At 49.1% G+C, this 21,247-nt stretch overlaps 8 protein-coding genes across 10 annotated transcripts; 4 read left to right on the top strand and 4 right to left on the bottom strand.

Annotated features, from left to right (window-relative positions):
• Positions 1–328: 328 nt before the first annotated feature.
• Positions 329–2,012, bottom strand: PPTG_15741 (methionine aminopeptidase, type II). Its single transcript, XM_008913044.1, has 2 exons — positions 1,402–2,012; positions 329–1,347 (listed from the first exon to the last, which is right to left on the bottom strand). The coding sequence occupies exons 1-2, from the start codon at positions 1,921–1,923 to the stop codon at positions 517–519; spliced, it is 1,353 nt and encodes a 450-aa protein (XP_008911292.1). The 5' UTR covers positions 1,924–2,012; the 3' UTR covers positions 329–516.
• Positions 2,013–2,132: 120 nt separating this feature from the next.
• Positions 2,133–9,295, bottom strand: PPTG_15740 (hypothetical protein). The gene has a single exon (XM_008913043.1). The coding sequence runs from the start codon at positions 9,213–9,215 to the stop codon at positions 2,181–2,183; it is 7,035 nt and encodes a 2,344-aa protein (XP_008911291.1). The 5' UTR covers positions 9,216–9,295; the 3' UTR covers positions 2,133–2,180.
• A 14-nt stretch (positions 9,296–9,309) lies between these two features.
• PPTG_15739 (hypothetical protein) lies at positions 9,310–10,675 on the top strand. The gene is made up of 2 exons (XM_008913042.1): positions 9,310–9,415; positions 9,495–10,675. The coding sequence occupies exon 2, from the start codon at positions 9,514–9,516 to the stop codon at positions 10,450–10,452; it is 939 nt and encodes a 312-aa protein (XP_008911290.1). The 5' UTR covers positions 9,310–9,415; positions 9,495–9,513; the 3' UTR covers positions 10,453–10,675.
• PPTG_15738 lies at positions 10,522–11,704 on the bottom strand. 2 transcript variants are annotated; one of them, XM_008913040.1, is made up of 6 exons: positions 11,505–11,704; positions 11,351–11,435; positions 11,232–11,287; positions 11,046–11,154; positions 10,815–10,977; positions 10,522–10,748 (listed from the first exon to the last, which is right to left on the bottom strand). In XM_008913040.1, exons 1-6 carry the CDS (start codon positions 11,595–11,597, stop codon positions 10,658–10,660), a joined length of 597 nt encoding a protein of 198 aa, XP_008911288.1. In that variant the 5' UTR covers positions 11,598–11,704; the 3' UTR covers positions 10,522–10,657. The 2 variants fall into 2 exon arrangements, with proteins under 2 accessions (XP_008911288.1, XP_008911289.1); XM_008913041.1 differs by having other exon boundaries at positions 10,522–10,977.
• Positions 11,705–11,724: 20 nt separating this feature from the next.
• On the top strand, positions 11,725–13,464 carry PPTG_15737. 2 transcript variants are annotated; one of them, XM_008913037.1, is made up of 4 exons: positions 11,725–11,799; positions 11,880–11,927; positions 11,995–12,077; positions 12,149–13,464. In XM_008913037.1, exons 1-4 carry the CDS (start codon positions 11,782–11,784, stop codon positions 12,231–12,233), a joined length of 234 nt encoding a protein of 77 aa, XP_008911285.1. In that variant the 5' UTR covers positions 11,725–11,781; the 3' UTR covers positions 12,234–13,464. The 2 variants fall into 2 exon arrangements, with proteins under 2 accessions (XP_008911285.1, XP_008911286.1); XM_008913038.1 differs by having other exon boundaries at positions 11,995–13,464.
• Positions 12,173–13,410, bottom strand: PPTG_15736 (hypothetical protein). Its single transcript, XM_008913039.1, has 2 exons — positions 13,347–13,410; positions 12,173–13,288 (listed from the first exon to the last, which is right to left on the bottom strand). Exons 1-2 carry the CDS (start codon positions 13,375–13,377, stop codon positions 12,378–12,380), a joined length of 942 nt encoding a protein of 313 aa, XP_008911287.1. The 5' UTR covers positions 13,378–13,410; the 3' UTR covers positions 12,173–12,377.
• Positions 13,465–13,746: 282 nt separating the features above from the next.
• Positions 13,747–14,226, top strand: PPTG_15735 (hypothetical protein; the record flags this gene model as incomplete). The annotated part of the gene is made up of 1 exon (XM_008913036.1): positions 13,747–14,226. One exon carries the CDS (start codon positions 13,747–13,749, stop codon positions 14,224–14,226), a length of 480 nt encoding a protein of 159 aa, XP_008911284.1.
• A 2,770-nt stretch (positions 14,227–16,996) lies between these two features.
• On the top strand, positions 16,997–17,299 carry PPTG_15734 (hypothetical protein; the record flags this gene model as incomplete). The annotated part of the gene is made up of 1 exon (XM_008913035.1): positions 16,997–17,299. The coding sequence occupies one exon, from the start codon at positions 16,997–16,999 to the stop codon at positions 17,297–17,299; it is 303 nt and encodes a 100-aa protein (XP_008911283.1).
• Between the last annotated feature and the right edge of the window lie 3,948 nt (positions 17,300–21,247).

Here is a 21,247-nt window from a genome sequence, read left to right as displayed (position 1 = left end):
GAGAACGGTCATCGTGGCGACGAGGAACGTGAAGAACTTCATGGTTTCGCTGGTGTGACGTTGGCTTGACCGATAGGTTGGTACTCGACTTGCGGTATTGGAGACAAATCCAGTTGTGACCACAACGGCGTTGTGGGTTCGGCTCCGCGGCAAGCTGGTCCTTTCTAAAGGTAGTGGTCTACGTGCGTCATGACATTTCCGCAGCACAGTCGCCGATTCTGAAACGACAAAATGAATGATTGAAGAGGCAGTGATTGAACCACGTTGACACAGTTGATGTTTGATACAAGCGTATACTTACGAAGAGGATGGTAAAAATATTCCCAACCAAATATTTACAAAACAAAACTTGGAGAAAGTAACCCATAAATTAACCACGTTTCCGAAATGAAGGGAAAAAAAAATCAATTTGCAAGCACTTTCAACCTGTGTACAAGCGATGCGTAACGTTCAAAGCGCCAACGAGGTCTGCGACGTAGCACTAGCAGGAACTACACGTACAAGTCCAGTCGAATCTTAGTAGTCGTCGCCACGAGACACAACCTCCTTGCACGTCGGACGCAGGATGATCGTGTGTTCGTACTGCGCCGTGTAGCTGCCCTTAACGTCCACAAGCGGCGGGTAGGCCGTAACGATGCCGGTGTCCACCAGGTTCTTCAGAGCCATGAGGTACTTCTCCTGTTTAGCACCCTTCGGATTAATAGTAGCCGAGCCACCGTCCTCACGCTCGATCCATCGACGGCACCACGGCAGCGTGCCGAAAGTACGCGTGATGTGGCCCAACAATTTTTTTGCGCGAGGCAGACGCAGCGGCACGTGAGGCGCGTCAAACGCCTTGGCGTAGTGCGAGCACTCTCCGTCCTCCACCACATACCCACGACCAGTTGTATTGAACGTCTCAATGGCAAAGATCTCCCCTTCCTCCATCTTGGTCTGGTCCTCGGTCTTGACGATAGGAACGCTCTTACCACCGTGGATCTGGTACGGACCAATGGAGTGGCCGTTGAGGTTACGGATACACTTGACCGGGTACGTTTTGCCGTCGATTGTGACCTCGAACGACTCCATCACTTCTTGAATAGCACCACCGATCTCACCAAGACGAGCGTCGATACCGGCGTTAGCGATACCCGCCTCAGTCGCAGCCTTGGCAGCCTCCAGTAGGGGATCAAATTGCGCATCGAACGCCACAGTCCACGCACTGTCGATGATGCGTCCGTTGATCTGCGTGCCAAAGTCCACCTTCATAACGTCTCCGTAGGATAGCACCGTGTCGTCACCAGAGTTCGGCGTGTAGTGAGCCGCCACATGGTTCAGCGAGCAGCCCGTGGGGAAGCCAATGCCGCGCTGCAATAATTAAGTTAGTAAAATAAATATAATAATAATAATAAATAAACTTACAGCAAAGCCGGCCTCGACTACGAGCTCTCGGTTCTTGTTCTCGAGCTGCGTGCACATGTCGACGAGCTTGATGCCAGGCTTCATGAGACTCTGTGCGAACTTGCGCACGTGGCGATGCACTTCAGCTGCGTGTCGTACGGTCTCGTACAGGTCCTCCTGGGCACGTTCCAGTGCGCGCTTCTCCTCGCTCGTGGTGCGGAACGTGTTAAAGTCGCCTGGGTGGTCCTGGATCTCGCCAACGGGGTAGTGACCATCCGGGAAGAGCTTCTCGATGGGGATCGTAGGCGGCTCTGTCTGACCCACAGCCACGTAGCTGTCTGTGAAGCCCTGGACGCCGCGGAACGGCGGGAGCTTGGAGCCAGAGGAAGTCGAGCTCTTGCTTTTCTTCTTTTTGTTCTTCTTCTTTTTCTTCTTGCTTTTGTTCTCGGTGGACACCATCTCTCCGCTGTGCTCAGCATCCGCCATCGTGACGTCGTCCGCGACCTCTGGGGTCGCAGCCTCCTGCTCTTCCAGCTTCGCCATGGGTATAATTACGCTCTTGCTGTCGACGGACACTTGGATTATGATGGATGAGCTGGAAAATACAGACTCAGAATCTGAGTCGCAATGGGTGGTTATGGTTTGAAGAGCGTAACCATGGGTAACCGTTTACACCTGCACTTAAAAGCAACACTAAATTGTGTGCTTCACACAAAGCTGAAAGCTGAACTTTCTTCTACAATCCTTTTAAAGCTCAAAAGTGGTTCATTTATTACAGTTTTTAATATACATAAGTTCCCTTAGCTTCTGCTACGTCGCGAAGATGTCGATTTGGGGGAAATTCCGTCACTGCGTGCAAGTCTTTTCTCTAGTTGGCGCTTGTCACGGACAGCTTGTGCGTATTTGTACTTCAGATCTTCGATCTCCTCGAAGAAGTCTTCGTCGAACGCCGCCAATTCATTGGTTAGCTTCGTGTTTTCGTCCTCCAGCTCGAGCACTTGGGTTTCTAGCTCTTTGATGCGTTCTTCCTGTTCATGTTGCATTTGTGTCTCATCTTCGACATTGGCGTCACGTTCAAGTTGCAGTTCCAACTGAAGCACTCGATGTCGCAACTCTGCCAGCTCCTTCTCCGACTGCAGCAATAGTCGCTCCTTCTCCTTGAGTTGAAGCTCTAATGCAGTACTCTCGCTCTTTAATTTAGAAGACGATGTCTTGGCACGGAGTTTCTGCTGAAGTTTCAGCTTGTCCTTCTTCAACTCGCCGTTCTCAAGCTGCAATTTCTCCAGCTGAGCGTCCAGTCGTTCTCGAACTTCTTTCTGCTCCTTCAGCTTGCGTCGCATAGCCTCCACTCGCTCAGGAGATATCGACACCTGCTTCTCCGCTGCCTTTTTCAGCTTCTCGTTCTCCGCACGCAGTTTCTCGATCACTTTCTTCATGTTCTCAATCACTTCCTCGAGCTCGAGTCGTTCCTGAGTCGCCCATGAAGATCCACGACCAACACCTTTACCGCGACGCTGCTTCGACGTATCATCGCTACCATGCAGACCATCACCATGCTGGCTATTCCGCTGCAGCCGCTTGTATTCAAGCCGGAAGCTTTCGACCTCGAGCTCCAATTCGAGTATCTTGGTGTCTTTCGTCACCATATCCTGCTCTTTACTACGCAGCTCTTCACCTACAGCCAGGAGTTCTTCTCTCACTTCCTGCTCCACGAGATAACGCTGTTCTTCTCGTTGCAGTCTCGACTGAGGCTCATGCTCACTTGTGTCTGCATCGTCAGTCGAGGGTATACCATGCTGAACGAGTCGACGGCGTAGACGCTGTAACTGCGCTTCGTACTTCTCCATTTGGGCGGTAAACGAGTCCTCCCATTCCTTCCGCTTCAACGCCAAAGTTTCCTGGAGGAAGGTATTCTGGCGCTCCAGTTCTTCCAACTGCTGCTTCACTGATGAGGAGACTACAGGTGCAGCGGTTGAATGAGCCAGACGCTCCTTCTCATTCTTTGCTTGTTGCGACTGCAAATCGGCCTCCAACTTCGCTATTCGTTCGTTACAACGTTCCAGTTCGCTGTCTTTGCTGCTCCCATCCGCCTGCTTCTCTTTGAGCCGAAGCATCAAGATATCCACACGACGTTGAAGCTTCCGCTCACTCTCAAGCTGCTCGCGTTTCGCCTTCGCATCAACTTCCGTCGGGACCGCTGGTGCGTGAGTCGAAGCCTCACGCAGCGCGAGGTTCTGAGCCTGCAGGATCTTAATCTTCTTCTCCAACTCTTCTACTGCCCTCGCTTCACTGACCACTTTTTCCTTCAGCGACCGCTTCAGACGCTCGACTTCACCCTTCAATATCTGCATTTCCACCTCTGAACTGCTGTCTTTCTCCTCCTTCTCCTCACTTTCAGCTTTCTTCTTTCGCCTCGTTTGTTGATCGTGCTTTTTCTTGAGTAATGCTAGCTTCTCTTGCAGAATCTGCACTTGACTCTGCAACCGCGTCTTCTCCTCTCTCCATTCGTCCTCTTCTTCCTCGCGACGTTCCTTCTCTTTCCGCTTCCTAGCACTCAGGTCCTGATTCATCGCGTGTTGCACCTTCACGAGCTCAATAGCATGACGATCTTCAGCCTTCAGAAACTCTTCCTTCAGCTTAATGATTGCGTCTCGTAGCGCCTTGAGCTTTTCCTCCTTCTTCACTAAATCACGCTTAATAAACGCAACCTGGTGCTCCAACTTTTGGCTGTGCTTCTCACACTCCACCACTTTCTCCTTCAGCAGCACGATTTCCTCCAATGCCTCCCCAGCACGAGCTTCAGCGAGGTCTCTCTCGTTTCTCAGGACTTCGCGCTCCATCTGCAACTCGCGGATCGACTGTTTTGCACCTTCCAACGCTATCTCGGCTTGTTTCCACTCTTGTAAAGCATGGTCGTGGCGTTCTTGAGCTGCTTGTAAAGCCTGTTTGCTCTTGCCTGATCTCTCCATACTGCTTATAGTACTCATCGCTTCCTTGAGCTGCGCGATCATCCGTTGGTTCTCTTCATACAGTTTTTTGTTGAGCTGCGTTGTCTCTAGTCGATCCTGCGCTTTATCTTTGGCAGTTGACGCTCGCACAATTGCCAGCTTTCTCTGATACTCATTGATGAGCGCATTCTTCTCTTCAACGAGCTGCTTCAAGCTCGCAATTGTTACTTGAGCAGCCTGCTGTAGCTCCGCCTGATCCTTCTCGTACAGACCCACCTTCTGCCGCATCAAAGGGGAGTGACTAGAGTCGTCCCGCTGGTTATCGTGGTGTCGTCTCTCCCCACCTGCGATCCCTGTACGTGCATACTGCAAGTCCAGCTCTAGATCCTCGTACTTGCATCTTAGTTCACGCTTCTCCGCTTCCAGGCCTCCATTTAACCGCAGCAGCTCCGAGACGCGAGCTTGGATCGCCTCCAGCTGACGCATGAGGTCTTCATTCAGTGCCTTGGTCTCGCTAAGCTCAGCTTGCAGCCGGATTTCCCTCTCCTTCGACCCCGTTGCCTTCGTGGCAGCCTCAAGCTGTCCCATGAGCAAACGTTCTCGTGTTTCCAACACATCCACTCGACTCTTTAACCGACCTACCTCACTTTGATTACCTCGTTGTTTGAGGTCCAGCAGCGGTAGTTGCGCTTGTTTGTCCTCCAGGTCTTTCTCAAGTTGTTTGCGACGTTGCTGCTCGACTTGTATTTCATCTTCCAGAGCATCCAATCGCTTCCGGAAAGCCTCCCATTTGGTATTCCGAGCTGTCCAGTCCCGCTCTTTGACTTGCGCTATCGCATTCTCCAGAATTTGCACTCGATCGCTTGACTTCTCTCGAATCGCAGACAGTTCCTGGGCTTTTTTCTCCATCTCCAGCTCAAGTCGTTGGTTTTTCAGCAGTGTCTGCTGCTGCGTTTCTGTGACCAGGTCGTATTGTACCAGGAACTGCTGATACGTCGCCCTAATCTGCATCAACTGATGCTGGAGCTCGCCGACAATCGCGTGGTCTTCCGACGCAGCCATCAGTTCACGCAGCTGTTCTTCTTGTTGTTCACGATTGCCCTGCTCCTGAGCTGCTCGTTTCGTCAGTGTGTTCGCTTGAGACGCGGCAAGCGAAGCGATGTCCTTGTACTTGGCGCACTCAAGCGCGAGACTTTCATAAAGTTGCTCCACCTCGTTAATCCTCTCGTACAGTAGTTTATTCTCATCTCGAAGCTCATTATCGTCTCCCTCGAGCGGAGAAGAGTGCACTAACTCGTCGTCGAGAATATTTTTCCACTTAGCGTCTTCGAGCTCTTTCACACGCTCCATTTGCGCTTGTAACTCGCCTTCTAGTTGAGCTATCCGATCATGAAGAACTCCAGGGTCACACCCTACGGCTCCTGTACTCTTCTTAGCGCTCTTTTCTGCCTGCAGTACCATCAGACTGTGCTGTGCGCGGCTCAGTTGAGCTGGCAGGTCGTACATATCTAAGTACGTGCCATGCATCTTCGCGTACGATTCGCTTAACACATTGTACTTCTTGAGAACATCAGCCATCACGCGTTGCTGCTTGTCAGCAAACTCGCGCAGCACGCTCTTCTCCAGAGTCTTCTCCATGCGTTCAATCATCTCGTCAGCGCCCTGTTTCCACGTTTCAAGGTACAAAACTCGATACTTGAGCGTCCTCTCCATTTCGCTCCACTCACGTTGGAGCAGTTTGTTATGCTCTGTGGTACCAAGCCATTCGTTATGCAGTTGGTGGTATTTCCGTTTGAGTCGCGCTTCATTCACTTCAAACGCAGCAACTTTTCGAGTTAGCTCAATCACTTCGGAGCGCAACTGCGCTTCATTCCCACTGATAAGTGAGTCGCTGGTCATTGCGGGGATCTGCTGGTTTTGCACGCCGAGTAAATGCAACCCAGCTTCATACCGCTCACACTTGAGCTTGTAGTCTTTGTTTTCTTCTGCTATCTGGTCCAGCTCACCGCGAAGGCGAATCTCAGCGTTCGTGTATTGCGCGTGCATCTGGAAAAAATGCTGGTACAAGACTGTGTGCTGATCCATCAGAGACTGGAACACCTCTTCATGTTGATGTAATTGCTCTTGGAGCTCCTCGTTACGTGCCTCCGTTGTCACTAACTCATCCAGACACACGTTCAGTTCCCGTAAGAAATCAACTTGCTGCATCATTTCGTCCTCGCTTTCAAACGCCATATTGTCGACAGTCTTTCGAGCCCCAGGTGATCGCGGAGATACTACAGAGACGGACAAAGTATCTGTCTTCGGAACATGCGTTTGAACGGACGACTTCTTGGGAGAAGCAGGCTTGACCTTTGCTTCGATATTGGGCAGAGTAGCAGATGCCTTGGATGAAAACCCCGAGCCGGTTTGAGCTTGAAGAATTGCAAATTGGGCTTCAATTGCCTTGGCTACGACCAAGGCAATATTATCAGCATGATCGCTCCGGTCTTCTCCAGGTTTTGATTCTAGATGCGTGCTGGAGTGGGTTTGTTCTGCTGGTAGCTGCTTACTTGCTGCATCGGTGTGTTTCGGAGCAGCTTCCTTGCTTCCCACAACGTGACTGCACGTTTCCTCTTCAGCTGGCAGTGACACGTCATTATCGTCCTCAGGTTTAATTTGAACAGACGTCTTTGACTTCTTTTCATCTGCGCAGGGAGACGTTTGTGTTCCTGCGTATGCTTGGCTGTGAGGCTCGCTTGCAAGTCTATGACGTGACGCATCCTGTAGGCAATCCACGTTCTCAGACGCACTGGGAGGCGATACATCCTTCTTGCCATCCTTCTGCTCACGCTCCTTGCGCAGGGACGCAATTTCTGCACGTAAATGGTAAATTACACCTTCTTGTCGTTGCGACTTCGTCTTTGCGGCATCGAGGGCACGTATAAGTTCACCCCTACCATCATCTGGACCAGTGGTTGGTTGTGGCTCTGCTAATACTGGCGGGTGAGACTGCGCTTCTTCCAACTCACTTTGAAGTCGCTCAATATCCTTCAACAAAAGTGCGTTTTCCTCACACCTGACGTCAAGCTTCCTCTCCAGTTCATCGATAGTATCCTGTTGCTCCTGCGCGAGCCGTGCTAACTGGTCTCCATCACGTGTTCCCACCAGTTCGCAATTAGTCTCAAGAAGCCGCTTAGCAACCTCCGGCGTCTGCTTGACGCGATCAATAAACTCTTCTACCGCGCTCCACTGTTCCGTTGTCAAGCCATGCTGTTCATACAGTTTATAACCGGTTAGCCGCGCTTGATCTCTCAGTTTTTTTAGGAATCGTAGTCGTTCAGCCTCAAGCTCTTGGATTTGGACCTCCATCTGCTTCATCACAGCACCATTGATCGCCAATTGACCCTTTAAATGGTCAGCAATAGCAACATCATCGTACTCGAAGCTGTCGGGTTTGCCTACTTCTGTCTTCAACCGCTCAAACGCCACATGGAGCTTCCCCGCTGCCTCCACCTGATCATTGAGGTCTTGGCGTAACTTGACATTCATCTTCTGCTGCTGCTCTAGCTGCGCGCGCAGCTTCTTCTGATACTTCACCACATCCTCCAGTCCAGCTTGCTGTTCGTACTTGGCATTCCACTCCTCCGCTTCCACCAGCTGCTTCTCTACGATACCTTGCCGCAGCTCAAGATCCTGTGTCAGCTCACGCTGCTCCTTCAAACGCCTCTTCAGCGTTGCATTCTCGTGTTCAAGACTGTCAAACTTGGCTTTCTGCCTTTGTGCCGCAGTCTCAACTGCACTTTCAACGACAGCATCAACGTTTAAGTGCTCAGCTAGGCTCTCCAGATCGCTCTGCTGTTGCAAAATGCGCTGATTCAGCTCTGAAATGGTGCTTTTATCTCGGACACGCAGCTCTTGCAGCATTTCAAGCTGCCTTTCGAGGTCTTCCATGCCAGCACCTGCACTACCACGAACCATGTCTTCCTCCTCTTCGTCTTTCAACAGCTTTTTGCTTTCCTGAACCTGTTGTTGCTGCTGTTCATTTAACATTCGCTGCTGCTTCAACTTCCGCTTGAGCTCATCCAGCTCTGCAATGAGCACGGCCTTCTCCATCTCGAACTTGGCCTTCACGTCGCTCATCAGAGCGTCTACATCGCTCTCTCGCTCGTCCATCTCGATGAGTTTGGCTTCCACACTCAATTTCTCGTGCTCTAATTCTTCCACTTTTGTATGCAGCTGCGTAATCTCCAACGTTTGCTCATCCACCGCGTCGCGGTAGGCCTCAAGTTGGTCCTGCATGGCAATGATCGACACTTGATACTCCTTTATCTGTATCGTCATATTCTTCACTGCTTCTTGCAGTTCCACTGCCTCATCTCGCAGTATTTCGTTCTCCTTTAGCGCTGTATAGAGCTCACTGCGTTCATCCTTGCTCTCCTCGGCCACTTGGGCCACTTGTCGCTGCGCCTTTAAGCCAGCAGTGGCTTCTCTCTCCAGTTGTGCTTGTAATTCCTTTAATTTAATCTCTAACGCCTCGTTTTGCGTCTTTAAAGCCTCAAAATCTTGCTCTACAGGCTTGGTAGCAGGCTTATCAGGCGCACTTGCTGTAGTTTTCTCGCTGTGCAGCTCGAGCTGCTGTTGTAGCTGCGTCGTAAGCCCAGCCACGGTCTCGCTCAAGTGGGCGATCGCATTTTCCTTTTCCACCAGCTTCTGCTGTGTCTGCAGCTCGCGCGAGCTGGCATCGGACTGTAGTGTCGCCAGCTGGTCATGGAGCTGCTCATTCTCGCCCTCGATCTCCAGCAGGTCGCCGCGCAGCAGCTCCAGCTCCTCACGCAGCGATGTACAGTCTGCTCTGGTGCATCTGGAGCCTGTAGAAGCGCCCTGTACGTCGCCTGGGGACGCCATGGACGCTGCCTAGAGTACGGACAGCCGCATCCGATCAATGCGGAAACGGCGCAAAGCCGCAGGAGTGATGGTCTTCGATTTCACCTGTGAAATTCGATCATTTGTGAATTTTGTATCGAAAAACAATCGATTTTTACGGGATTTTGGACGGCTTTGGGGAGCCGCAGGTTCTGCCACTCATTCGTTGGGGTTATCTACTGGTAAGGTGCATGCGGTGCTGCCTGGATGGCTATTGCTGCGGCTAATAGAACTCTATGGATGTTTCTGAATATGTGATAGTATCGTCGAGTGAGTTAGGATGCTGCAGCGCTTCGCCGTGCGATCTGGTGCTGGCTCGGTGGCTCGTCAGCAGGGCCGCAACGTCGCTGCTAAGCTGCAGGTGGCGTGCTTCTCGTCGGAGGACGATTGGCGTATTTCGGACGATGATTTTGACGAGGGCGCCGATAAGATCATTGACAAGGACCGTCGGGACTCGATGCCGCGCCGCCAGATCATGCCTGAGGCCGCTAAGAAGAGCCGCTTCATGGTCGTGTCCCCCGAGAACCGCGGCAAGGTACGTCGCCGCCTCTTGGACGAGTTCAAGAAGGACGGCATCACTCTCGCCGATCCGGACCAGCCTGGCCAGTACCTCACGCCCGACGCTGGCATTCTTCGCGATATGCGCGCCATGAACAAGGAAGGCGAAGAAATGGAGTTCGCCGATGACGACGAGGAGGGCGAGATCAACCTCGGCCGGATGGGCCTGCTACGCCAGATCGTACACGTCGACCAGGTGCAGAAGGTCACGACGCAGGAGCGTATCGTCAACTTCCGCGCGCTCGTTGTCGTGGGCAACATGCGCGGCGTTGCCGGCTACGCCGTGGGCAAGGGCTCGTCGCCGCCTATCGCTATTGAGCGTGGCACTAAGCTCGCCATGAAGCGCTTCACGTACATCGATCGCTTCGACGACCGCACGCTGTACCACGAGGTGCGTGGCAAGTGGAACAGCTGTACGTTGTTCCTGCGTCCGGCACCCAAGGACAAGGGACTCACGGTGAGTGACACTGTGGCTTGTGTGCTCGACTGCTTCGGCATCACGGACATCGTGTCCAAGACCCACGGCCAGCGCAACCCTTTCACTGTCGTCAAGGCTACGTTTGACGCTCTCTCCAAGCACGAGACAGCCGAGGAGATGGCTCTCCGAACGGGCCACTCGCTCGTGGAGCTCAGCACTCTGGCGCGTATGCGTAACCTGTAGACGAGTAGAGGCTGGGATTTAAGCGAAGGAAAGGGTGTTCATTACCCCCATTGCATAGAGACAGACTTTTACGATGCCAAGCGTGCGGTGGGCGGAATATCTGTATTTGATGAGAAATGAGCATGGGCCCGCTGTCCTAATTGAAGCTTGTGTGCTGCTGAGAGCATGTCAGCGGCACTACATCTATAATGCTGTGTACACTAACTCACGTGCTGCCAGCGGCTGCCTTCTCGTAATATCGATCGCTGGCTTTTACAGCGTCCACCAGCCAATTCATCGCGCCTTCGATGCCCTCGCTGCATCGATAGTAACCACGTCAAAGACAGTAAAAGTCTAAAGCGGCTTGATACAGCTGAACTGACCTTGTCAATGCACAGATGGGGTAGCTTGCAACCGCGCCTTGATGTCCTTCCAAGTCCAACATGCCAGAAATGTGGTTCACAGTTCGTGCGTTATCCAAGTCCATCTTGTTGGCAAGCACTAGCAACGGCACCCCCGACAGCTCCGAATTCGACAGCATTGCGTCTGCAACGCCACACATCACAGCACTTGTCAGTATTGTATCTCCACTTCACATCACTGCGGTCACGTACGCAATGTCTCCTTGGCTTCCCGAAACCGTCCCTCATTGGCCGAGTCGATCACGAATACGATGCCATGACTCTCGCTGTAATATTTGTTCCAGATCGCACGAAGTCGCTCCTGCCAGCACCAAATTAAGACATTTAGAGTCCTCTTAAACCCAGTGTCAATAGCTTGCTGTCCTCTAGCAACCGCACCTGTCCTCCAAGGTCCCAGAAAATGACCCTCGACCGTCGGATATCAACTCTAGCGACTGCATGGGAAACATCATGTCAAGCGTTTTCCTCCTCCACAACTTTCCATTCAAGCGACGTACTGTTAAGACCCACTGTGGGCGGGATCTTGTCCAGCGGAATGCCTGGCTTCTTGCCGAAAATGCCTTTAAGCTGTTCCAATAGCGTCTGCCGACATGAAAGTATCAGTTTGTATCCTCACAGCTACGCTATCACCAGCCCACCGCACTTACCTACCGTTTTGCCTGCATCGTCGAGTCCTACGATGAGCAGGTGCAGCTCCGCTTTGCTGAATAAATAGTTCCACAGCCCCCAGAACAGCGAGAACATGGCGCCGTCAAGAGGAATCAAGATAATGCCATTTTCGGATGCGGGTCTATGCGCAACTTAAACCTTTCAAGAGCAACGTAAAGTCAAAAGCATAAGTTGCTTAGCAATCGTTGGCTTTTGATCAGCAAGTCATTTGTTCTCATACCGCCAAACTCTCAGAGCTCAGATACACTAAGCGAGGGCCATGCAGATCCAGATCAAGGTGCGCCGTTCTTATAACCTGCGAGCAGCGAGAACATTCACTGTACTAACCGACACACTTGTCTGTGCGATGCGCTGCAGACGCTCACGGGCCGAAAGCAGACGTTCAACTTTGAGCCGGACAACACGGTACGGCAGAGTCGGCTACAAAGGTGATATCCTCGTTAATACTGACGATATAACGCGCTTGTGATAGATCCTGCACGTGAAGCAGGCGCTGCAGGAGAAAGAGGGCATCCAGGTGGACCAGATCCGTCTCATTTACAGCGGCAAGCAGCTGTACGTCCACCTACAAGTGTTGAGAAGGAGGTAATACTTGCTGACTATAATGCCTGTTTGCTGTGGAGCAGAGCGGATGACAAGACGCTGCAGGACTACAACGTGGCTGCAGGTGGCACCATTCACATGGTGCTGCAGTTGCGTGGCGGTTGCTAGACAAGAAGATGGAAGGCCAAGACAGTTAGAGTAACACGTCACAGCGGTCTCAATCTCCAGCAATAAGCGGCTCTATCAAGTTGCAGCTAAAACACGCCAACAAACGTGGATTTCGTGTCTCGTTACTGTTTTTTTGTCCGCTTTCTACTGCGCATTCGTGGTATTGGCAGCCGTGGCATTACGAGCGTCGAGCTGCTGTTTGATCAGCGGCTCCAATTGTTTCTTTTCAGCAAGTGTCTTCAGCAGCTGGATGATGAACGGGATGTAGTTGTGCTTGCGTCGCTTGTTCTCCAGCGCCCAGTTCTCGCGCTTCTGCTGCTCTGCAGCCAGGTCCGCTTGGATCTGCGCCGCCTGCTGCTCGCTTCCTCCAGCCTCGATGATCGCTTGAAGCTGCTCTTCGTACGTCTGTATCCGGTTCTTCACCAGCGCTAGCAGATTAAAGCGGATCTCCGTGGCCGAGTACTTCTCGATCCTCTTCTGGATCACAGGACACGCCACCTGCAGCCACGAGTCGCGGTTCTCAGCATCTGGCACGTCTCCAAGACAGATCGGTCCTTCTCTTAGTCCGTCTAGCTCGTAGACCTTGCCGTTCACAGGCACGTAGGCCACAAAGTGGTACACATCGTCGTCCTCCGTCGCTTTTCTCTCTTCCACGACGAAAGGCTCCGCTCGAGCGAAGGAATTGTGAGCCAGACGAATCTTGTCGCTATTAGAGATAGCTAAGCCTTTCAAATCTGATGGAAAATCGCTCGTGAAGGCCTTGAATTCCGACAGCGTCTCGCCTAATTCCACGTCTTGTGCGTTCAGTAGGATGGATAGGATGGCTTGTGTGGCACAGGCGTTGCTGATCACTTGCTTGGCGAAGAAGATTCCGTCGTCCTCGGTGGCAAAGACTGGAGGCTCAGCGTCCTCTCCGTGGTTGGATTCGTACTTGAAGAGGAACACGAGGCCGTAAACTGGCGACAGGTCGGCGAACTGCTGCTCGTCCAGAGTGTAGAGCTCCTCCACCTGCACGCCTTTGACGCCAATGTCCTCGATAAGGGCAGTAAATACACCTGTAACGGGAGGGTTAGGATGGAGATTGGTGGGAGGAGACGGTGGAGAATAACGTACCGGGGTCGGACTCAATGGTGCACCACGACATGATGAAGATGTTTTTGCTCAAAAAGATTCAAGGATAAATGTCATTAATCGATTTAGTGACATCTTCAATCTCGCAAAAAATAATAGAGTACACCAAAAAGCGTAAAAAAAGTTAGAGCTTACACTTCATCTCGGACAACAGTGTCAACGTGGTTCAATCACTGCCTCTTCAATCATTCATTTTGTCGTTTCAGAATCGGCGACTGTGCTGCGGAAATGTCATGACGCACGTAGACCACTACCTTTAGAAAGGACCAGCTTGCCGCGGAGCCGAACCCACAACGCCGTTGTGGTCACAACTGGATTTGTCTCCAATACCGCAAGTCGAGTACCAACCTATCGGTCAAGCCAACGTCACACCAGCGAAACCATGAAGTTCTTCACGTTCCTCGTCGCCACGATGACCGTTCTCGGCGCTGTCGCTGGTGCTGACCATCCTACCGTCAAAACGCCAACTGAAGCTCTTGAACAAGTGCAAGCGTCCGCATTACCCGATGGTGTCACGCTCACGGGTGAAACGGAGAAGATCGACCCTCCTGCTAATGCCGCGGCGATTATCAAGAAGGAAGCCCACGACGACAAGGACGACAACGACAAGGACGACAACGACAAGAACGACGATAAGGAACACTTGGGATGGGGACTCGGTGGAGGTTTCGGCGGTTGGGGACTCGGTGGCTGGGGCGGCTGGGGAGGTTGGGGTGGCTTTGGACCCTACCGCTTCGGATTCATGTGCGGTGGCGTCCCTGGCTGGGCCTATCCGCTGGGCTACTGGAACATGTTTGGTGCGGGTCTGTACGGCGGCGGGTGTGGTCTTGGCATTCCTTCCGGCGGTCTCTACTACTGCTAAGTTCGCGATCTTTTGAGCAGTTAAAGGCTGTGATTAAGCTTAGCTACTCACCTTCTCTACAAGAAACAGTAGTGCCCTCAGGCTGCCTCAACATAATACCTAACTTTGGTTTTTAAGCAACTTTTGAATGGAATCCAAACACACCAGAGTTTCAACACACTAAGTATAAAAACTGTGTAGATGCCATTGGTAGGGCCGTACCGCGCGTGTGTACGGTATTCGATGTCCTTGCATAGATCGCTGGAATGATAGTGATGAGCAGCAAAGTAAAGTCGAGCAGTGGCGCGGAGAAACTGATCCTGAATAATTGTGTTCGTGCGTCTCGAAAACCTTGTTCACAATTACAGACTAATTTCACTTCTACTGTAGCTGCAAAACCTACGACTAGGTACTTTCTATAATCCGACGATGAGATATTCTGAATATGAAGGACTCGAGAGTATTTTAGTCATCCTGCCTAGACCCTTGTCTGCGCATCAATCCAATCGACTCGAGATGTTTTTAGCAATTCGTCGTTCAGTGTTCGAGCTCACTAGACTTGACCCAGGACTTGAATTCATCTGTGATCTTAATGTACTTACCGTATTTGAGATCTCTTACTACATATCGTGCTTTGACCAATCCGCATTCAAGTATGCTACAGCTCATCACTTGAGATCTCTTAAGGCGTAGCGTATAAATCAGGCGAATGCTGCAGCGGAGGGCCATTCATTACAAGAAAAGCGCCAGGCAAGAGATTATAATGTGGACGAAAGCGGCGTGGAATTCACTGTCGGCTTCTATAGTTGCCAGTGGTTTCTGCAAGGCCAAAATCATAATAAACAAAAAGCTGCTTTAAGAGAGGTAAATGACGCAGAGCAGAGACTATCCGACACTGAACCAGATTGGGTGCTGTTCAACCGACTTCTCGAGGAAGTTCCTGTTGTTCGGCATGTAGTGGACGCAAGTCGAGACATTGATACGTTAGCGGTTGAAGAGCAAGATGTTGGTAGTTGAATAGAATAATAACATGATCTTAACCTTTTGGGTTGGTATCTCGAGGTGCATAGAGTCGTCGGTACATGTACATCTCGTGTTCGATTTACAACAGTTCAACTTCAAGAATATGGGGTATAAAGTATGAGATCTCAAATACGGTACTGTGTTGCAGGAGCGGTACAGGGATGGTGAGATTGCAGGTCTGACATTGCTATAGTATTTTTTGGCAATATGACTTTAGCGACTCCCTCACAAAATGACGCTTCATCTACAATATTGACTTGACTGGGTTCTTATATTATACTAGGACGGGGAGTGCTGCCCTCGATCAGAACATTGGTGGTGACTTAGCTCGTTTAATTGCATCGCATCGCTTAGGTTTTGTCGTGATGTTTACGATAGAGGCTTGGTAAATGAATACGTGCCCATATCTACGTCAGTTTTACATCTGAGAGTCTTTTTTCTCTGTTTCATAATGTTGATAATTATTTGTGTCTCTATTGCGTGATGTTTACGATTGGGGCTAAGACAAATGATTACTGCCCCATATCTCCCTGTGAATTGGTGCGAATAGCATCTGAGACCTTTTAACGAACCGTTTATACAGACGCAGAAATCCGGCCGACACAAAGTCCGGCAGATATAGTTGTGCAATTCACAATCATTTTTGTTCAGCCAATCACATTCGTGTATTTGACTTGGTCTTTGTATTTCATATGCTTATGGGTATTTTCTCTGTCGTTTCGTGTTTTATAATCATTTTAGTGAATTTGATGTGGATAGATCTTGTGATACGGGTCGTAAGTTTTCCATGGAGGATGGCATTCAGTGGTACCGGATTTATGCGTCGTTGTCTGTAACTATTTGTGTCTCAGTGTACATAATACCAACGCTGTTTTTTTTTCTTCTTAATCAGTACATGGAGAGCAATAAATATATCCAGTACTCCGCTATCTGAGAGAGGGTTTAGTTCTTCAGGCGACGAGTTTGGCAGGAAATTGCACACAGTGCCGCTCACTGAAACATGTGTTTGTATGTTTTAACTTAGAAGTACTTTATTTGCTGATGTGCAGCACATCATGTGCTGTACGTGTGGTATAATTTAGTATCGACGAAAAACGGTTTTTGTACAAAGGGTTTGTAAAAGAAAATGTAACCTTATATACAGTATCAATCCTTCTTGAGATCAAAGAACCGTCTATCACGCAGATACAATATGACCACAATCTATTTGCGCCCATTGAACCAACTGGTTTGCCTCTATATTTCGGATCCGGTCATTTCACAGCAATGTGTTTGGTTTCGTTGAGATAACTATTTTCTTATTTCGAAAAACAAAAACAGCAAAAAACAAAAGCTATAGAACCATATATACGCCCAAGGCCTAGTTCATAAGAGCATTGGTTAATGCGCTGACAGCTTCCCTCTTCAACGATGCAGTAATGTGAGGAGCTACATGCCCTACGATTAGTGGTGTACCAGTAAGGTCCTGAATTATAACTGTTAATAACGTCCCTTTTGAGATGAGTGGTCCAGTGTTTCAAATTACTTGGAAGAGCACCATACATACAGATGGCATGCGGGAATGAAGGCACGCAAGATGGGAACGTCCTTCCCTCAGGGAAGTCCCCTGGTCGTGCTGCCAGCAAGTCATTGGTTCCGTAGTATTGAAAGTCATTTCTCTTCTCTCTGGCAGCGAGACGCTTACTACTTAGCACCTCCAAGTCGTCCTGCTACCGTCGGACGAGCGAAACGAGTTCACCAATCTACCCTTTATCAAGTTGCGAGGATCATGCGACTCAGTTTCTTATTTCTGGTGATTGTCGCCATTCTTTTCGTGAACAGCGAGGCGCGTTCACTCCGTCAAGGCTCGTCGAAGCGTTTCGCATCAAACAATGATGCTGAGTCCGAAGAAAGAGTGATACGTGTCCGCAATCCATTAAACGAAGCGGTTACTACAGCTGAAAGCGTGGCTCTCAAGGCGTCAAAGTGGGATAAGTTCCGCAACAAGCTGGCCAAATTCCTTCTTCCAGACACGAGCGACTATAAAATAGTGTACAACAACGGCCGATGGAGATCCGAGAAGACCTTTTAAAGCGCGGAGCCGTTAGTACAGCGGCCTACAAGATCATTTCCTGATTGGTTTTCTACCTACCGGGTTAAGTGGTAGACGACTCCAGTGAGAGGTCGTGTTCTTCATCTACAGTCTCTGACACAGTTTATTCACCTTTCAAGTCGATACCCCACCACAGTTGTCTGACGTCAATACGCAGTGAAGGTAGGAGGGTTAACTACACACTGCAACTTTACTCAGTATTTCAAAATACTATTGTAGGAGATTGGAGTATTTCAGTGTAAACTACAGTGTTTTCTTCAGTAAATACCGCTACAAGTTCATGTTTTCCAGGCTACATTGTAGGTTTACATGAGGGTCAAAAAGTTTCGATTCACTTTCCTGTACGAAAGAGTAAGGCTATCTACGAAATCTGGGTTAGCTAACCATCAATTGTTTCCTACTACCAACCGATGTGTGCACCGTTCAGCCTATACGTTTTTTGAATTTGCTGTCCCGAATTGAATTCAAAGGCCCTATAATTGAATTAAGTTATTATACTCCATGCTGTAATTGTTACGGTTATTGGAATTGACCAAGCAGATACAGCCCGTAGAACAACTTTTTGTCAAGCGTAGCAAGTTACATGCTAAGGCGCTTGATGTGGTGCATATTCATGAAATTGGTTGGATTCAAACGAAATATTTCAAATCGGGAAATATGTGGAAATATCTGACGATCCGTCAGACTTTCCAATATCTCTACTGTCTTCAACAGCTGATTTTTTTAAAGCAAGACAGCGTAGAAGGGGTAGGCACGTGGTTTGATGTCGATTTGTACCAAATGTTCCCACTTTGATTTTAACCGTATTTGACTGGTTTTTTCTATTATAAAGTTAAACTGTACCAGTATTATGAAGAACCTCTATTGAAATCAAGTCGACCGGTTCGGTGGAAGCAAAATCCTATCAATTACGCTGGGATATCACGATATAAAAGCTCATCTTAGACAGGCTCCATTGGATTATTTAAAAAGAGAACGATTTTGCACAGGCGATGCACGTTCACTAATGAATGTGACTTCGAATTTTGAAGTACCCATAGATTATGGTATTAGCGTGCAACACCGAACAGTTGATTACCCTTTTTGCGCGGTTTATTATGTTGGTAATCATGGCCCGATGGAAGAGCATGATTAAACGCCATTATTGCCTTACTGTCATTTTCTTATCACACCAACCAGTGAAACAAGTCCAAGCCTACAAGCCAACGCCGAGGAAAAAAGCTCATGCACCTTAGTTTCTTGATCTTAGCTTTTTCTGCTATCTGTTGTCTTCTCGCAAATAGTGAGGCCCGCGGACTTCGTCAAGGATTCTTCACTAAAACTAAGGGTTTAACCTCAGACAAAGACTCAGATTCAGAGCAGAGACTGTTTCTCGTCCGGGATATACTCGATGAATCAGTCCCTAAAGTTGAAAGCGCTATCAAGACGTCAAAGCTGGATAAGTTTCGAAACAAGTTGGCCAAGATCCTCTTCCCTGACACGAAGGGTCTCACGTTAGTTTACAAAAATGGATGGAGAGTCAAGAAGGAATATTGAGCTGTTAATACAGAGTCTTGTTAAATAGCCCCACATTAAATAGCTCCTAGCGTATGGAATCGAAAGTAATAAATAACAGCAAGCCCTGGTGCTGGAAATGATGAGAAAATTAAAACAAGACTGTTGACCCTTTCATTGTAAATCTTTCCGCCTGGCCTCCAGCTAATTCACGCCGACCCAAAATATGAGCACGCTGGCTCAGCGTGTGCACAGTCGCAATCCCAAGAAGTAGGCCCGGTATACACAGTAGTAATTCCCCTCAGACCTTCCCAAGTTGCAACTAGCAAATTTTAAGAACGTATCTTTTCTTTTAAACTTCTGCGTGTAAATCGATTCTAGCAGTTTAAGCTCTTCAGTAGGGCCAACAATCCTGCCTAGAGCATTAGACTCAGCAAAGTCGTTCTCTGGATTAAGAATCCTTTACAACACGGTAGGGACCCATACTAGTTTCCTCGTATCCATCGTACAAAAATGCCCGCGAAATTTCATCAATCTGCTATATCAGTGCAACTTCTCTGAAACGATGCTCGAATGGATGGTATTGCGTATAAAATTGTATGAAAGTACACGCCCTCAATTGATTCTATCATACTCTATGTAGATCCGAGTCAGCTGGCCTCCTGTACCATATAGCTGGAAGGCATAACCCCCTCACACACACACACATGGTTGTTGCTTGTTGTAGACCATGGGTAACATTACAGCCCATTCACCCATAAATGCTTCGCGAAGAAACTGGGTTAAGCTGTCTCGGATAAACAGCCTTCTAATTAAACCGTTTAATCCATGAGGCAATACTCCAATGCAAGTACAGTCTTGTACAGCCTTGGGATAAATTCGAGAGCTTCTCTGTCCAAGTACGGCAATATTTCTGAAAACACAAATCAGACAGAAATTTGTGAACACTCCGACGATGAATATTTCTGACTCTCTATTGATAGTGTATAACACAATTGGCGATATTAAAACGTTGAAAGCACTGTCTTGTTTGCTGCGCGTCCACATAACCTAGGCTTGTGGCTTCTGGCGGTGTTTAGGGTGCTGGCAATGATATTGATGAATATGTTAGATTATTGGACAATGCTTGAATTGTTACGATACATTGACTTGTAATCAAGTACTTCAAATACTTATTTTTTATATCGGCCAAAAGGTCTAGGTGAGTCATCTAAACCACTCAATCGGACGTATAAAGCCCCTTACAATATGTTTGTTCATTTAATTGTCAAGTGCAGGTGTATCACTTTCTTATTTCTCTATACCGTCACGATGGTTTGGAGGATCTACAGCCTCGCCACGCATTGCGTGCCAAGGCAACTGCTGTCGCAGCAGTCTACAAGTTGTTGAAGAGTGAGGAAGCTGAAGAGGAGTACGTAAGAAAATGTGTAGATGCAGGTGAAAGTAGCAAGTGCTTTGTATGTTTCATGGATAAGTTTAGAATGTATCGTGCGTTTAGTAAGGGAAGAAGAGCAAATTGCAAGCGGAAACACTGCATTCAGTACTATCACTGAGTAAAAAATTGGCTCTTAGAGCATTTTCTCAGCACCGAATGTCGCTATAATCACGACTGCTTAAATTGAAGGAAACCTCTAGATAGCTTTTGTTTGAAAAGAGATGATAGTGGCTTCGTAACACAAAAATCGCCTAGTACGATGGCTGACTTGAAAATATCGCTGGTATGTTTGGCTACTAGTGCATGCTCAGAAATTGGCTACAAAGACACTACTCTCGTGTGTCTTCTCCGGTACCTAATCGGGAGAACTTGTGACCTGCCGATAATTAAGAAGCGGGCATCTTCATAGATACCGCTGATACTTCGTTCTCCTGTTGGTCCATGCCAAGATATAGGAACAGCAAGGCCTGTCATCGACGACTTTACTCCATGTCCCATGCTTGCTGTTGCGCTTGATCTCACAGCCCGAGCGACACCGTCTTTAGCTCACATTAACAGCCTGACCGACCAAGTCCAGCACACACTACTCACCCTCTCTCCGGACGTTCGACTCGTGGAGCTTCTCAACGCACCACCGTCGACCTCCCGTATTGACCTGGTTGAACCCCACAGCTGCAGCCCTCTTTTAGCTCTGTCTAGCTTTGACCGCGACACTCTTGACTCGTTTGCCCGGTTCCAACGTATAGAGTTTGCAGCTTGCTATCGGCTTGAGCAAAATACCTTCAACATCGACCGGAAGGTTCTGGCGTTCTTACCACCTGCGTTGTTCGACACTATCTCGCGTTGAATGGCTTGAATCCTAAAAGCTCCGCGCCGAAGCCACTCGAAATGTAACGGGGTTACACGCAAGTGGCTACATGTAGCCACTTGATTACGACAATGGGTTTCACATTGGTGTGAGATACACCAATGATTACATTTGACAGACCACTGGTCTG

This window comes from Phytophthora parasitica, assembly GCF_000247585.1.
Source record: "Phytophthora parasitica INRA-310 unplaced genomic scaffold supercont2.51, whole genome shotgun sequence".
In the NCBI taxonomy this organism is placed as follows: domain Eukaryota; phylum Oomycota; class Peronosporomycetes; order Peronosporales; family Peronosporaceae; genus Phytophthora; species Phytophthora nicotianae.
Note: the sequence above shows the minus strand (reverse complement) of the source record. Positions and strands in the feature narration are given on the sequence as shown.

Coding starts and splice junctions, on each gene's coding strand:
- PPTG_15740 (XM_008913043.1), bottom strand. CDS start 9,215: ATGGCGTCCCCAGGCGACGTACAGGGCGCTTCTACAGGCTCCAGATGC.
- PPTG_15737 (XM_008913037.1), top strand. Junction 11,928..11,994: donor ACTTTGAGCCGGACAACACG/GTACGGCAGAGT, acceptor CGCTTGTGATAG/ATCCTGCACGTGAAGCAGGC. Junction 12,078..12,148: donor ATTTACAGCGGCAAGCAGCT/GTACGTCCACCT, acceptor GCTGTGGAGCAG/AGCGGATGACAAGACGCTGC.
- PPTG_15738 (XM_008913040.1), bottom strand. CDS start 11,597: ATGTTCTCGCTGTTCTGGGGGCTGTGGAACTATTTATTCAGCAAAGCG. Junction 11,436..11,504: donor TCGACGATGCAGGCAAAACG/GTAGGTAAGTGC, acceptor TCATGTCGGCAG/ACGCTATTGGAACAGCTTAA. Junction 11,288..11,350: donor GCCCACAGTGGGTCTTAACA/GTACGTCGCTTG, acceptor TTTCCCATGCAG/TCGCTAGAGTTGATATCCGA.
- PPTG_15741 (XM_008913044.1), bottom strand. CDS start 1,923: ATGGCGAAGCTGGAAGAGCAGGAGGCTGCGACCCCAGAGGTCGCGGAC. Junction 1,348..1,401: donor TAGTCGAGGCCGGCTTTGCT/GTAAGTTTATTT, acceptor TAATTATTGCAG/CGCGGCATTGGCTTCCCCAC.
- PPTG_15736 (XM_008913039.1), bottom strand. CDS start 13,377: ATGTCGTGGTGCACCATTGAGTCCGACCCCG. Junction 13,289..13,346: donor CACCATTGAGTCCGACCCCG/GTACGTTATTCT, acceptor CTCCCGTTACAG/GTGTATTTACTGCCCTTATC.
- PPTG_15739 (XM_008913042.1), top strand. CDS start 9,514: ATGCTGCAGCGCTTCGCCGTGCGATCTGGTGCTGGCTCGGTGGCTCGT.